This window comes from Vigna angularis, chromosome 11 (genome assembly GCF_016808095.1).
Source record: "Vigna angularis cultivar LongXiaoDou No.4 chromosome 11, ASM1680809v1, whole genome shotgun sequence".
Lineage (NCBI taxonomy): Eukaryota > Viridiplantae > Streptophyta > Magnoliopsida > Fabales > Fabaceae > Vigna > Vigna angularis.
The window spans coordinates 740,139-757,292 of NC_068980.1; the positions used below are offsets into that span (position 1 = coordinate 740,139).

The 17,154-nt window shown below is 25.3% G+C and overlaps 2 protein-coding genes across 2 annotated transcripts; one reads left to right on the top strand and one right to left on the bottom strand.

The window, feature by feature from the left end:
* The first annotated feature begins 468 nt into the window (after positions 1–468).
* LOC108333407 (protein LURP-one-related 12) lies at positions 469–1,699 on the top strand. The gene is made up of 2 exons (XM_017568838.2): positions 469–780; positions 1,035–1,699. The coding sequence occupies exons 1-2, from the start codon at positions 538–540 to the stop codon at positions 1,443–1,445; spliced, it is 654 nt and encodes a 217-aa protein (XP_017424327.1). The 5' UTR covers positions 469–537; the 3' UTR covers positions 1,446–1,699.
* A 3,276-nt stretch (positions 1,700–4,975) lies between these two features.
* On the bottom strand, positions 4,976–7,435 carry LOC108333660 (glucan endo-1,3-beta-glucosidase 14-like). The gene is made up of 3 exons (XM_017569136.2): positions 7,373–7,435; positions 5,592–6,628; positions 4,976–5,143 (listed from the first exon to the last, which is right to left on the bottom strand). The coding sequence occupies exons 1-3, from the start codon at positions 7,425–7,427 to the stop codon at positions 5,087–5,089; spliced, it is 1,149 nt and encodes a 382-aa protein (XP_017424625.1). The 5' UTR covers positions 7,428–7,435; the 3' UTR covers positions 4,976–5,086.
* Between the last annotated feature and the right edge of the window lie 9,719 nt (positions 7,436–17,154).

Genomic DNA, 17,154 nt, shown 5'->3' on the forward strand with positions numbered 1-17,154 from the left:
TTTACGTTAAAATAATAATATAGTTAGAACTTTTTTATATTTTCATCTGGGTTATCTTTCCTCTCCATACAAGAGATAATGTTATGATGGGACTAGAAAGAACAATAACGATAAGGATTTTAATGATGTTATTAAAATAGTTGAATATTAATTTAATTTTATTTTAACTTTTTAAAGTTAGACTCTATTTACATAGCTTTTATTGAGTTTATGACACTTTTTAATTATATAAATTTATGAAAATAGTTAAAAAAAGATAATGTATAAATAAAGAAATAAATAAAATAAACGTGCCCTAAAATTAATAAAATGAAAAGTCCTGTCGCATCATCTTCGTAGATATTTTTTTATCTTTCAACCCACCCATGCATGGTTCCATTTGTATACCCCACACTTTGTGAATTAATAATTATGGTGGAAGATTATTCAATTGGGGGAATATGAATAGTGCTTTTCCTTTGCCCCCATTAAAAATAACGTAATTCTAATACAAATACCAAAGAAACCCACATCACAATTCCACACTACCCTTTGTGTATGGCTTCTCACGCTGCTGCGGAAAACATGAACGAGGTGGGACCTGGATACGTCTTCAAAGAAGAGATCCATCTCACCGTCCTCAAAACCTCTCTCTTCTTCGCCGGCGATGGCTTCACCGTCTACGACTGCAAGGGCCAACTCGTCTTCCGAGTTGACTCTTACGGACCCGACACTCGCGACAGAGACGAACTCGTTCTCATGGATCCTAACGGACGTTGTCTCCTAACTGTTCGTCGAAAGGTACAAATCTACTCTCTCTTATTTCTGCTTATCTAAAATAATTTTACCGATTAAGGATTAATAGGTTAGCTTCTCGTGTGTTTAAAACAACGATGTTGTTTGATTTTTTTTTAGATGATTTCGAGTTTGATATGCGCATTATATTGTTTTGTTTTGTTTTGTTTGAAGTTCGTATTTAGAATTGTCATGATTTGGTGATGGTTGGTGATTTTCGTTGATTTTGAGTGGACTCAGTGAGTTGTATCATGTTGCAGAGGCCGAGTTTGCATCAACGGTGGGAGGGTTTCAAAGGGGAGAGAATGGACGGTGATAAACCTATTTTCAGCGTGAAGAGAGCGTCGATCATTGGACGGGCGCGCGCGAGTTTGACGGTGGAGATGTACGATAACCCTGGTGAGGAGTACCAGATCGAAGGGTGCTTCTCTCAGCGATGCTGCACGGTATTCAATGTGACGAAGGAATCTGTGGCTGAGATTCGACGTAAGGTGGACCCCACCACCAGTGTTGTGCTTGGGAAGGAAGTGTTCTCTCTGTGTGTTAAGGCTGGGTTTGACGCGGCTTTTGCCATGGGGTTCGTTCTTGTCCTGGATCAGATCAACGGTGAGGACTACGTTGACAGTGGTGCGACCGCGGAGCCTGCGGTGCACCCAGCCACAGAAGATTAAAAGGGAGTAATAGAGTGAACTTCACTTCCAGATTTGATCCCACTGGCATTGCGTAAAAATCTGGCGAGAGAGCCTCGGTGATGGGTAGCGCTTTATTTAATTCAACTCACTAATCTTTGGGGTTTGGATTGTCCTTCTGAAGGGAACCTCTGCCCCTTCTTTTCTGGGTCATGCCCTTGAAAGAATAAATTTTCATGTAAATTTTATATTGTATTATGCATAAAAGTATAAGTTGAGCTTTATCCTATTTTCAACCGATTATCCCTTATTTGTAATTTGTATTTTAAATTGTTCGTTATATATATAGATATGATTTAGCTAATTGAAATTTAATTAGGCTTAATAAGTCTACTAAATACGAGTATATTTTTCTTACATTTGAATTCAATATTTTTTTCCCTTGTATTGAAGGTTAGAAAGTGTAGTTTACTTTTATTTTTGTTAATATTTATTTTATTGGATAGTTAAGATCGCACAAAAAAAAAAGTATCAAACTTTAATTTACTTTTTGGGAGTAATTAAGTCAAAGTTATGTTCAGTCAACTATCCTCACTGGACTCCTTGTCATCGTCCACCTCAAATTTATCGACAATTAATGCTGAATCTTTGAATTATAAGAAAAATGAAAGTTTTCTCTGTTAACACAAAAATAAAATAAAATTATAGGAAATAAATAGATTATCGTTTTAGATATTGGCCTACACATGAATGAGTTTGAAATTTTCAATTAGAAATTGTTTTCTCTACGGTGAGAATGATTTATTCTTTTGGAACACTTGGATAAACAAAATAATAGTTTGTATCTGATGATTTGAAAATTTAATTTTTTTCAGAATTATTGAAAATTTTGGTAAGCTTAAGGATTTAAAACTTTATAAACGAAAAATATATAATTGAAAATAAAAGATTCGTTGCTAACATTTTTTCAGTTAAAAAACGTGGATGTTGCTGCCATTATCATTAATGGACGGAATATAATAAATAAACAAGTTAGCAGATGATTATTTATTTGAAAAAAATTGTTAATAATTAATATTTTGATTATTTAAAAACAATTAATTAATTAATGTTATTGAAAAATCGATTTTTTATGCCTTACTCTGGCATGTGTGTACTCACACATTCCATAAAAGTTATTACTTAATATCATTGGTTGTTGAAGAAATAAAAAATAAACGGGGCAGAGATTTTGGCCAGGTATTAACAATTATAGGTAGATGAACCAAATATAAAAAAAAATATTATTCCACCAATAATAGAGAAAGTTTTGAAATGGAAGAATATCTTTTGACTGTATAATCTGAACTGCAAAGGAATCAAATTCCTATTTGCAAATCTTCATATATATATATATATATATATATATATATATATATATATATATATATATATATATATATATATATATATATATAATTAACAATTATAAACATGGAATCCATCTAGAATTATGCTTTATTTTCATATTTTAATTATCACAAGCATTTGTCGTTCATGTATAATTATATCCTTTCATAGTTCAACATTCATATTAAATTCTCTCTTTTCTTATACCAGGAATAAAAGATTTTAAAACCGTATATGCACGAGGGTCAAATCGTATAATTATACACTAAAAATACTTTTTTAATACTAAAACAAAAGACTGATGTACTTCACAATATGTATTATTATGCTGTCTATTATCGGTCACGTTTTCCCCTGATTAATCTAAATCTAACCAACTAAACTAAACACGAGTTTGTTCACTAAATAAAATAATGAAATAATTTAATACGAAAACATGATAATTATTTTAGTTTATTTTATTAAAGACATTAATTAATCAATTAAAGGTTCAAAAATATTTACCATGTATTTTTAATATATACATATACATATATATAAAAAATAATTTTTAAATAAAAATATTAATAAATTAAATTTTCAACCGACTTATCCTTTCACTAGATAAATTAAGATTTTTAGTCCGGTTAACCTGTCTCTTTTGACGGGTTATTTTATCACTGTATCGAATGTGTTACAGGAAGAGCATAATAGATAAGAGTTTACAAGTTATTTATTTAAGTTTTATTTGAAATACTTTTATTTAAATTAAAAAATATTATAACAATAAATGATCTTTTGCTTGAATGGGAAGATGGAAGTGAGATAATAAAAGAAAAGAAAAAGCAATATGATTGTTTAAGTTTATAGGAAAAGAGAAATTGGTGTATGGTTAGTAAATAACTACGATTAAACTTGAATCCTTCGTAAAATAAATTGTAGCTAATTTTTTAATGCATCAATTAAAATGTTCTTTTTGATATTTTATATTAAATAAAGATTTAATCTTATCATTTTCCTTATTTGAAGGGGAAAAAATTATTTTCCTTCCAAATTTATATATTATGTCTAAGTGAAAGATTATGATTTTTTTTTTCATTTCTATTTCTTATACACTACTTATTTTTATTTCTAACCATCTTTTCTTTCAAGTGGTTCTAATATTATTGTTGAAAATTTTGTTATTGGGCCGTGTGAAGATATCCGCGTTTCATAACTTTTGAGACCTCAGTGACTAGATTTTCACTCTTCTTTTCTTTTGTAATTGTCTTTTCTATTCTAAGATATATATATATATATATATATATATATATATATATATATATATATATATATATATATATATATATATATATATATATATATATTAAATTTGACAAAAGTTAAATGTGATTTTGACAGTTACCAGCATAATCAGCAATATATTTTATTAATTATATCTAATCGTTACCCGTAATTGTATATGTACAACATTCAATAAAATAATTAAAGTTTGAACCTTTTCACTTTGTCAAATCCATAATTTGTTGATAGAGGCTTTATATAATAATTAACTAATTTCTCAAAACATTTTTATTGATAGTGATTGCATACATACATACATACATACATACATACATACATACATACATACATACATATATATATATATATATATATATATATATATATATATATATATATATATATATATAATTATATTATATTTCTAAAAAGTTTTAAAGTGATCCATAAAATGCTTTGGTGATGACACATGCAAAGTGTATTTTGGTGTTAACTTTTGAAAAACAATAAGGAAATAATAAATTTTCATTTTTAAACTATAGAAATGTGTAATATTTGTATAAAATTATTGAAAGTAATTTAAATATGAAACTATGTAACTTAATGTTTTCTTATATTAGTTTAAAAAGGATTGACTTAAGTTATTATATATATGTGTGTATATGTATGTATGTATAAATAAAATGTATTTTTAATGAACTTTCTCAAAATATATATATTAGATGGTTGGTCTTGATAATCGAATAAAACTTTAAAATTTACATTAAATAAAAATAAAAAAATTAAATATTATAAAATAAAGGATTCTTAAACTTAATATTTCGAAATTTTGATTTAAAAGTGGTCTCAGTGAGTCGTTATATGGATTGACTTAAATCATATTTATAAGATTAAATCCCTAATAAAAGCTTATGGTATTAATAAATAGAAAGTCAATCATCTATATACAACTTGAAATACAGAAAACTGTTACAGAATCCAAGAATAACCCAATTAGGAGGTAGCTTATAATCTCATAATTAATTACAATGCTATAAAAATAACGGAACCAAACTTGTGAAAGCCAGCACAAACGAGGTTCCAACAACCTGCAAAGCATCATTATTATTTTAGAACTTGGAATTTGGAGAACATAAACTATTGCTGTTTCATACATGTTACATTATTGCGTGCAATATATTTGATGTTATGTCATATGAAATATTCTATTAGTAAATATTAAACAATTAAATATTATATTAACTGTAATTTAAATATTATTATAATTATAAGGTAATATATGCATATTTATATAAATAGTGTATTTTTTAATAGATAAAAAATTATAAAACTTTTATATATATCTATATATATTATATGATATATTATTATCAGAAATAATTATCAAAATTATTCTTCAAACATTTTCATAAGTATAATACAGTAAAATCAACTCCAGTTTATTATTGTTGGAATATATTTAGGACATTGATAGAATTAAATGATTTGATTAATGGAGAATGTAACAAAGGTGTTCATATATATATATATATATACCTTGAAGGAAATTAAAGATGAAGTTGCTGAAGATGGTACAAGTCCAGTGAAGCCAATATCGTATGCAATGCTTCCATCAGCCTTAAATAATCCGAAGTTTCTCTCGGATGTCGGACCAGGTTTCGAATTTTCATTAAACAAAGCAAAAATATAAGCCCTGACCACCTTTTTTGGCCTATAAGGGGTTCCTTTCTTCTTCAATAAGCGGTTACGCAGATTAAGATTGTAGGTTCTTGCGTTCTTTATCGTTGCTCCGGCTTCGTTATCATCCCCACGAGAAGCCCAACCAGTCTCAGAAACAATCACTTCCATCTTCCCAAAACCAACCTTCTCCAAGGCAGCATAAGCTGCATCAACCTGAGCGTCAAACATGTTACCATAATGCAGTTTAGTCTTTGCGTCGTAAATCCCAGGACTTTTTTCCATGAGAGCATAGTTAAGGTCAATGTGTTGTGGATCATTCTTATAGGCAAGAAAGGGATATGCATTTATGAAAAAAGGAGTGCCGATCTGTGAGAAGAATTGCAAGAGAGGCTTCATATAAGGAAGAACATCTTCCTTGAAAGTGCATGAGGATGGAGGAAAAGAGTTAGCAAACACAGCCTCAGAATGTGGACTTGAAACTTGAACGTTTTTTGCTAAACCAAGCTTACTTAGGGCATTGTGAACATTCTTTGCTGCAGGTAGCAGAACTTCCCAGAGTTGTATATCTGTGCCTCCCAGGATTTCATTTCCCACTGCAATTCCACGGATTTTGGTTCCTGGAAGAAATTGCTGAACGTTTTCTTTCACCCAACTCATGGCTCTATCCTCTCCCACACTCATTTCCGTCAGAAATTCATTGCCAAGTCCAACCACAATTTCAATGCCAGACCCTTTGAAGGCACGAAGAACATGATGATCAGCATCGTATATTCTTATGTTCTTAATTTTTGCTGCTTTGAGTAAGGTAACCACACTCTCTGGGGGAGGCAGGTTATCAGCTATCCTACCATAGTTTACCCCATATGTTCCTGTAAATGCTTTATCTCCTAAAACTGCATCACATCAGAACGTGAAACTTTGCTCAGTGAATGAATATGTTATAACTCAAAGTCATTACAGGAGTGATTATAATTTTATAATTAATCATGAGTTTGTAGTATAAGATGATATTTGTTTAAATAATATATTAGACTTTAAATCTAACTTAATCTTATAAAATTAATTTTAAAACAAGATTTTTATTCTTATAATTACTTTTATCTTTAGTTAACATAGAATTTTCAATACACTCTCTCACACAGTAATACGTATACATAAGATTAGACATTAATAGATAGTGCGATAGAAACCCAATAACAAATGAAACAATAAATTCAACAAATAACAAATTTTGCTAAAATAAACTCTAATATTAAGAAGTAAATTTTTAGTTTAACTTAACTTTACATGATCAATTTGTAAGATATATTAGATTTGCGTCAGTTTATAATGTAAACTACCTTATTTTTAATTAATATATTATTTTTAACATATATAATAGAAAGTTACAAATGAAAGCATGTAATCAAAATGACTTGAGTTTGATTAAGATATATTTAGAACAATTAGCATATGGAGTAAATGACATATCCAAGTTATTGTTATTGCAAATGCTACTTTTAATGGCATGGGGTGATTTGAATCTAAAACTTTGAATACATAATCAAATATAACGATGAATGAAAAAAATCAATATACATCAGTTAATAGTATTATAGAAGATAGAATGTGAGATGATTAGACAGAGTAGTACATACCAAGAGAAAATAGTAGAAAGAAGAGCAGAAGGCGATTAAAAAAGGAAGAGAACATGGTGTAGCCTAAGCATGCATTCCAAAAAAATGTGGTAGAGGTGTGTATTATGTATGTAATTCAGTGAGGGTAACTTGATTAGCAAAAAATAATTAGTAATATTCCTGAGGTTGATATGCAATACTTTTCCTCCATAAACTATAGATTCTTAGTCTTTAACCCAAGATGGTTGAAAAAGAGATTGTTTTGAAGGGATTAGAATAGATTCTTCCTTTAACTCCTCCTTTAAGTATACCTTTTCCACTTTTCCACTCTAGATTTTCAGGATGTGCCTTTGGGTTGTTTTTTGGTATTGATTTCTTCATAGTTGGATAAATGAATACCATTATCCCCATTTCAATCTAAAAACTGGGTTTGGAAACATTAAATATGTCTTAAAACTGATTTTGAAAACATTAAATATGTAAAAAAATATAAGAAAAAAATAACGATGCAAAAAAAAATTAAAAAATACGGATATTCCTACGTTAATAAAGTACCTATTTCTTTCAAAATTTATTTAAATTTAAAAATAAGCGTGCAGCAGAGGTTGTGACTGTGAAAGGCACCTGTAACATAAGAAAGCCCAAACGATGGTAACAAACATGGGACAAAAAATATGGTTTTTCTTTTTGTACTCCTACAAATCTTTACTCGTACCCCCATAGTGTAGAAATTGACCAACTTGTTCAGCTGGCAATATCTCATAATTAATTTGAAACTATATTACGAAATATTTAATTCAGAACTTTATAGATTGAACTATTTAGAGTATATTTTAAATCATGTTTTTTAAGATATCATATTGATTAAATATAAGTAATTATAAACTTTATCTTATGTGGAGTTGAATTATACTTAAAACTTACTTTTTAATATATTGAGTTATATGAAACATGCTCTAACAAAATTTGTTATTTGTTTGACCTATTATATCATATGGTATCAGAAGATTTGTTGTTTGTTAAATCCATCGTACTATCCACTTTTAAACTACTTTTCGGATAATCTATTAATATCTAATCTCATGCTCAATACATATATGTTTGGATGTGAGGAAGTGTGTTGGAGATTCTATAAAATTAGAGATAAGACGAGCTTACAATATATAAGTTAGTTAAAAAATAACCACAATTGATAGATTAAAGGAGTTCAAGTCAGATTGAATGTGAGTTGATTGATAATTCAACAACAACAATTTTTTAGTATTTCTTTATAGTAAGATTTTATTATAACTATTTATTATTTCTAGTTATATATGTTAATGATTTGTTTTCTTTTTAAAGGTTGAAATATTACTCAATAATATTTGAATAATTTAGATTTTTAATTTATCTGTTTATAAAAAATTATGTAGATTGGTATTTAATTTTTAACTATTATCTTTATATGATAAAAGTAAATAAATACTTCAATTGTATTATTATAAAAAAATAAATTGAGTTAATGGATTTTAATTATACCACAATAATTATATAAAATATATATTTGAAGAATAAAATGAACCAATAATTCACTTAATTACCAAAATCTGTGATAGTTCAGAATGAATTATAAAATTGTAAATTAAAAAATATGAATTGAAATTCACTTTTAGGGTGGTGAACACTTTTAGTATTTTCTCAAATTGCAAACTTTTGGAAATTTCAATCCCGTTTTGAACACGTATTTCCAAGTTTCTGAAGACGGATAAATCCTTAGGTGAACCACCTTACACCTATACTCCACCACCAACCACCATGTGCCGCCGCCGCCGCCACCAACCACTGACATTAAACCATGTACAAGAGAGTAGCCACATCAGCTTGTACTAAAACACGCAACAATAATATTGTGATTTTAAAAATAAATGGGGTCCAAGTAGAAAATATGGATGCAATGGTTTTTTTTTTAAAATGAGTAATAATAAAAATAAGTAATTATAAGATTATATATTTTTATATTCATTTAACACAATAATTATAAAAAAAAGTAAACTTTTATATATTTTTTAAAAATAAGAAAAGATAGTGTTAAATTAACATACAAATTTTGTGTATGTCAAACTATCATTTTCCTTTGAAAAGATGTTTCATTTAGTACATTTTGCTCTCTTTCAATTGCTACTTATTTCTTCCAACTTAAAATGTCAATGTTGTTGTGAATAATTAAGTGACGTAAAATGGTAAAATCACAGAATGTTAGGCCAATCATTAATTCATCAACTATTAACTTATACAAAAAGATCATAATTCATTAACATCATATATGAATAACATCGTTCTAATTGTAAATAGATAATAATAAATTGAAAGTAAGAATAAACTAAATGACGTGTAAAATGAACACACATAACCGTGAGGTTGGATTTTCTCTTACTTTCTTTTTTTAGTTTTTTATTTATTTATGCTCTCTATATATTATTATATAAAGAGAAATTATTATTTCTGTATCTACATTTTTTTAAATTTTATTCTTTTAAGTGACTGATTATTTAAATCGCACCATTCTTTGTTTAACTTTTTTAGAATTTAAGCATTTTTAAATTAAATAAATACAAATCATTTACAAAATAAATAAAAAATTATTTATATTTATTTTTATAATTATAATTTTATTACTTTTTGTTATGAAGTAAAAACAAATTCCTATTGTCACTAGTTTTCTCATAAAGAGCTTTTATGACTTTTTGGATGAAGATCTTTTTCAAATTCTTCTTATAGTTGATAGATTTTTTTCAAGCCATGTGGAAGACTCTGACAAATACACTAAGTCCGCCTCCATATTGATTGATTGGAATAGCAAAAATGCAATTTTGTCGCGAATGCTTCAAGAAGTTTATTGTCGAATATTAACGTGATGTACTATGCTAAAAAGAAATTGAATAATTATATATATATATATATATATATATATATATATATATATATATATATATATATCTTAAGTTTAATTTATTTTTTATAAATTGGTCATGACTTCGTTAAAATAAACAATTTTGATATAATAAATTTTAAATCTAATTTAATCATATAAAATTAATTTATAAAATAAAATTTACTTTATTTTTTTATATTATAGATTAGTTTTACTTTTAGTGAACACTAATTTGTTCACTTGAATGAATTTGAGGGAGAGTGATTGAATGAATTTGAGAGGATTTGAAGATAAATTTTTGTTGTTTATTTGAATGGATTTTGGAGGTAAATGAGAAGATTTGGAAATAAAGTTTGTGAGAATTAGTGTAAAATTTGATTGATATCACAGATTAAAAAAATTTACTTCCAAATTCACTCTTACTTAACTCCAAAATCCATTCAAATAAACAAAAAAAATTTTACCTTCAAATCTTCTCAAATTCATTCAATCACTTTCCTCCAAATTCATTCAGATAAACAATTACAAGACTTTTTTTAAATATACAAGGAACTATAATTTAACAATTTTAAACAAACCTCAAATGAGTTTCATAAAAATAATATAATATTTAGGAGTGAATAAGGATAAATATATTAGAAGAGAAATAATATTTTAACAACACATAAATTTTTTATTCATTTAATATATTTTTATTTTACTTTTTACTCTAATTTTTTTTAAATTACAAAATTTTATATTTTTATAATCATTTTATCCTTATTTTATATATAAATTAATGTAAAAAATGTGTAATGATAATGAACTTGAATAGTTGAAACAAGTTTATTTATAACACTTTCTAATTGCATAAATCCTAAAATCTACCAAGATGTTTATTCTCTTTAATGCTCTTTCTAAAACACAACTTTCTTAATTTTATAATTATTTTTAAATTTGGTAGGGTATATTATTTGATTGCATTGCTGTCTTTTATGCACAACTTTAAAACCCTAAAATGAGATGGCTCATTTAATGCAATGTTTAGGATTAATTAATTTTTTCTTCTTCTTTATGAATGTGCTGCCTGGTATGGGCTGGAACGCGCAACTTTTAAACCTAAAATTGTATAGCTCATTTAATGTCAAGTACTGATTAACATTTTTTTTCTGAAAAAATATTTGAATAATCTTAAATTTGACTTATTATTTTTTATTGTAAGATTAACGATTTCTTATCTATATTAGGTTTGAGTCACTAATATATCATAATCTCTTTTATTTTAAGTTGAATATTTTTTAACATGATGATAATTAAGTAAACGAATAAGCAATTGGAATTCATTGATCAAGAGGAAAAAAATATATATACTTATTATTGTTTTGATCTCAAATGACATTCTTATAATAAATCATCATACATTTAGACATTCTTATATTAAATCATCATATATTTAGAATATTATTCGTTTTGAAAGGTAAAATTTTATCACGATTTTATTTTTAAAAAAATATCTTAAAAAATGAAAAGAGGAAAAAAGTATATAAATGATTTGAGACCTCAAATTTTAAAGAATATAAAATTATTAAATGTTATACCAACATCTACGAATCATTAGACTGTTATATTGCAACTATTGGAAAGACGTCAAAATCACAAATTTAGGTTTAATTGTGATGTAACAATTATTACATACGTTGGGATGGAAAATTTTTCATTTTTCTAAGTAAAATTAAATAGAATTAAATATGATTTTAATATTTAAATTTTAAAATAAATATATTATTGTTTTCTATATTAATAAATATTTTCAATTATATGATTTTAAAAACTTTCCTTATATACACATTGAACACGCTCTAAAAATTTAATATTTGGAATGACGAAATTTGTCACGTTGAGTTAGAGTTTTAAACTTACTAATATGTTTTTGTCCATTTCAACTAATATGTTGTTTTACTTTTTAAATTAAAAATTTAAATAAAATATAATTAAAAATTATTATTATTTTTATTATGTTACTTTAAAAAGAAAAATATACAATAACATTGTAATTTAAATTAATTAACACTTACAAACTAAATTCTAAATATTAATCATAATAAAATAAATTAACATATAAATATATATAATTATTATTTAATTAGAGACATTAATTATATTTATATATGATTAAATGTGAGAAAAATATTTACATGGTGAAATATATTTTTAAACAAATTTTGAAAATAAAAAATGAAAAAATTAGCTGCTGGTCCGTTCATTAAAAAAACATCTCAAGAATTCTAACTCATTTTAATACGTGGATTCATCATAATCCATCCCATTTTTAACAAACTAGTGTCAAGTTAAATCATTCCAGAATGAATTGATTATTTTGTTAACCTTATTCAATATTTATATAATTCAACAATTTATATAATTTTTTTCACACAATTTGAGTATCTTTGGAACAATACGTTACTATTGTTTTGTGTTTTTTAGTAATTCACTGTTTTATCTGACAATTATTGTGATTACATTAAAAATTTCATATAAATAAATAACGATGTCACTTTAAAATATATAAATGAATAGTTAAAATAAAATTGAATTAGGTTTAAAATTTAAATATCAAAACTATGATTTAGAGTTTATTTTAATAAAAATTTGTTTTTTATTAAATATATTATCTAATTCTAAACACAAAACGTAAAAGTATGTTGAAAATCACACCTCAACTAATATTAAAACCAGTTTAAAATACACAATTGAATACAAATTTATCTTACAGACTAACTTTATAAAATTAAAATAGACTTAAAATTTACTTTATAAACTTACATGTTTGATGATATAAAATGTGAGATTATTAATTGTTCTAAATTTTGGTAAACAAATCCTATTAAATTATAAACCTTTCTTTTTCTGTTTCTGGTAAGAATTTTTCCCTGTCCACACTAGCAAAAGTAAAAGAACATGGTTTAGAATTGATGGGTTAAAAAGAAGAAAAGAAAAGTGTAGGATTGAATGAATTCACAAGACACACTTTGTGTTCATATAGTTTTAGTAGGTTGTGACTTTTTTTCTTTAATCAATTAACATTGACCCCATTATTTACACGTCAATCCTTTTCCAGAGAACTTTAGACTTTTTCAAAATCAGTTTCAAGAAAAGAAAACTTAATTAAGTGTCTCTTTCTTTATTTATATTTCTACCAGCTTTATTAAGTTGGAATAATATTATTAAAAATATATGTAGTCTTCTATTTGGTTCTATATATATATAAAAAAAAAATATCTGAGGGATATGTTTCCAAAAGTGATATAATTGTTTTCAATATTATATATATATTTGATATTTTTTTCAATATTTGATATTTTGCTAACTTGCGTAAGTCTGTTTTTCAGTTGATACATTTTAAAATTGTGTTTTAGTAGACAAAAATCCCTTAATATATCATGGATTCCAAGTTATAAGGTTAAGGGTATTTTAATAATTTTCATTCTCAAAACTTAAAAAAGAATAAAAATAAACCTCCAAACTCTTGCTCACCTCCCTCATTCCTCTCAACTCTTTCTCTTTCATCTCTATGCTAGTCTCAATTGAAAAAATCAGAAACACTCGCCTAACCCTAATCTACTTTCCTCACTTGTCCAATTTGTTTATTTCTCATCTTCATACTTTTCCTCACCCACATACAACAACTCGCGATACCGCAATTTGTTGCTCTTGCTCTATTCGTTATTTATTTTCCAGTTTAATAACAAAATAATTGATAATGTTATGTTGATTTTTAATGGGAGAGTTCTGATTATTATTAAATTTCGTTTTTAAATTTTAGAATTTTGTTATGTTATAAACTCCCCAGGCACACCATCATTAATAAACCAAGATCAAAATCAAACTAAGTTTAGCCAATTAAAAATTAAGTCAGAAGAATGTAATGGTAAATAAAACCTTTAACTTCACAAATCACATAAACAAATTGGATAAGTGAAGAAGATAGATTAGAGTTAACCAGTGTTTCTGATTTTTTTCAATTAGGATTAGAGAAAATGTTGGACTGAGAGAGATGAAAAAGAAATGATTAAGAGAAACGAGGGAGGTGAACAAGAGTTTGTGTTTTTTTTTTGTATTTTTGAGAATGAAAATTATTAAAATTCCATTGACCTTATAACTTAGAATCTATAATATATTAGGATATTTTTTTTACTAAAACTCGATATACATTACTAAAATATACTAACTCAAAAACATAGGTACGCAAGTTATAAAACAATATATATATATATATATATATATATATATATATAAAGTTTAAAGGATCATATTCGTGATTGCAAAGTTATATTATTTTAGTAGACATTTAGTTTTTCACTTGAAAACTTATGGTACGTCAACACCACATCTCAAAGGAAAAAAAACAGATATCTACGAATATTTTCAAACATTACCTGGTACCGAAACAAATCGAGATAGCTACTATTTATGTTAAGAAAAATAGCTTTTGAGAACAAAACTTTTAGGAAAATAAAAAATAAAAATTGACAACTTCATTTTAATAATAAAATATTTATATTAGTATTATATATCACGTCTAAGTGAGTCAACTATAAGCATGTTTGTGAAAAAAAAAATTAATTTTAAATTGGTTTTACGGTAATTGTAAAGTATAAATTGGTTTCCAAATTAGTGTAACTCCTATGTTAGCATCCTTAAGTTACTCCTTATAACTCTTTAATTAACACCGATTTTTCTGTGCGATTTAAGTGAAAAATGCATAATCAAATACAGCTAGTTTTAAATTAATGCAATCTAATTACACCATGGAGGGTTATTAATTTCTCTTACCAATTTTTTAAATATATCCTTCAGTAATCATATTCAATCATAAACAACCAATTTTTGGTAGCTAGTCATTCCCTTTCACATATTCAGTTAGCAATAAATTTAGGCTTTTTTTTTTCTCTTTAAAATTGTGACTTTTAATTAATCTTCAATTTTTTTTCTTTATTTTAATCCATACATTTAGAAAAAAAAATCTGATTTTAATTCTTAATGAGAAATAAAAATACTATATATATATATATGTGTGTGTGTGTATGTTTTGCAAACAAAAATATTGAAAACGACATGGAAAATTGAAGTTTTTATTGGTTGTGTGTCTAGTAATTGCATTATAATTAGGAAGATGAAATTTTCATTCTGCCTAATTAATCAATTTATTAATGGCAGAGTTATTATAGTATATATAAATATTCGTGAAAGTTATAGTATTTAATAATTCTCCGAATTAATAAATGCGTGTTCTGATGTTGCAGTGTGATAATAAGTAAAAAGAGTACTCTAATAAATAGGGTTGGGTGGAAACTAATGTGGCAGCTGGCTCTGCCAACGCATTTTGAGATGAAGTCAAAGTCCTAAAACATCAATTTCTTTATAATAATATTTTTTCTATTTTTGATTAAATAACTTTTATTTTTTATTTTATGATGATTTTTAATTTTATCCATTATCTTTAATATTTTAATTTGTTTTTATATTATTTTTAAAAAATATATAATATGTTATGCCAGATCTATGATGACAATGTAATATATTACATTTATCATTCATTTGACTAATAAAACAATTTTAATTAATGACATTTTATTTTATTCACTATTTATGTCACATGTCATTATTATAATATAACAAATTAAACAATTAAAATAATAAATTAAATTAATTAATTATTTTTCATTTTAACATTTTATATAAATAGTTCATTTTAATGTATCATTATTTTTAAATGTATTTTGTTTTGTCAAAATTTTATAGCAATTTTATTATGTTAATTTAAAATTTACTTTAACTCTGTTTCATATATTTAAAATTATTTTAAACTATTTTTAAAATACATTAATATGTAAAAATGCATTATAAATTTGTATTCATTCCTTTTTCCACCCCTTTCTTTTTTAATCCAACCATCTTTATTTTCCAATTGTTTTTCTTTTATTTATTATCTTTTCACTATCTATCCACCAATCTAAAGAAAACATTTGTAGCCTTCTCAATGGACATTTTAAAAGTGGCCTCGATTGCCAATCGAGAACGGTACCAAATATTGTAGTTTTTATTTTATGAAATTGAACCAGTACTACGAAAAAAATAATTTTTTTAATGCATTTGAAAATTTGTTGAATTGAAGTTCATTAAGTTTGGTGTCAATTTGTAACATATTATTCAAAGAAGGTTGTATTTTTGTGAATAAAAAAACTATTCATCCCTATATATTTAATTATTATAAATTGAATTAAAATAAAATAAAAATAATTAAAATTAAATTTATTTTTGTTTTTTAAATTTCATTCAAAATGATAAGATGTTGTCCGATCAAACTCTCACTATTTTATATTATTTTAAAAATTCTTTTAATAATAAATATATTTATGTGTTTATAAATTCATATTCATCATTATTTGTGTAAAAATTTTTTTGGATCCTAACTATTTATATTATTTAACATATTCTACATTAAATATTTTTAAATATCATTTAGCATTTTAAATATAAGTTTTAAATATGAATCATTTTGAAAAACTACCATAGAGTTAAAAATATTATTTCCATTTACTTTTAAATTAAATCTGAGATTAAAATATATTAAAGTCTGAAATAAAAATAAATTTTAATTTTACAAACTAAAAATATATTTAACTTAAATAATTATTTATAGAGGATGAAAAGATAATTAAATTTCGTGTGTATTTCCTTTACATAAATTTGAAGTAGAAACATAATTTTTGTTACTTCATCCCATTTTTTTAACCTAAGTAAAAGTATTTATTAATTTAGGCTAACTTGATAGCTTAAATGTTTGCGATTTTAGGTCAATCAAGTCGAATTCAAGATTAAATTTCAATTTTGTACTTATTTGATGAATTCG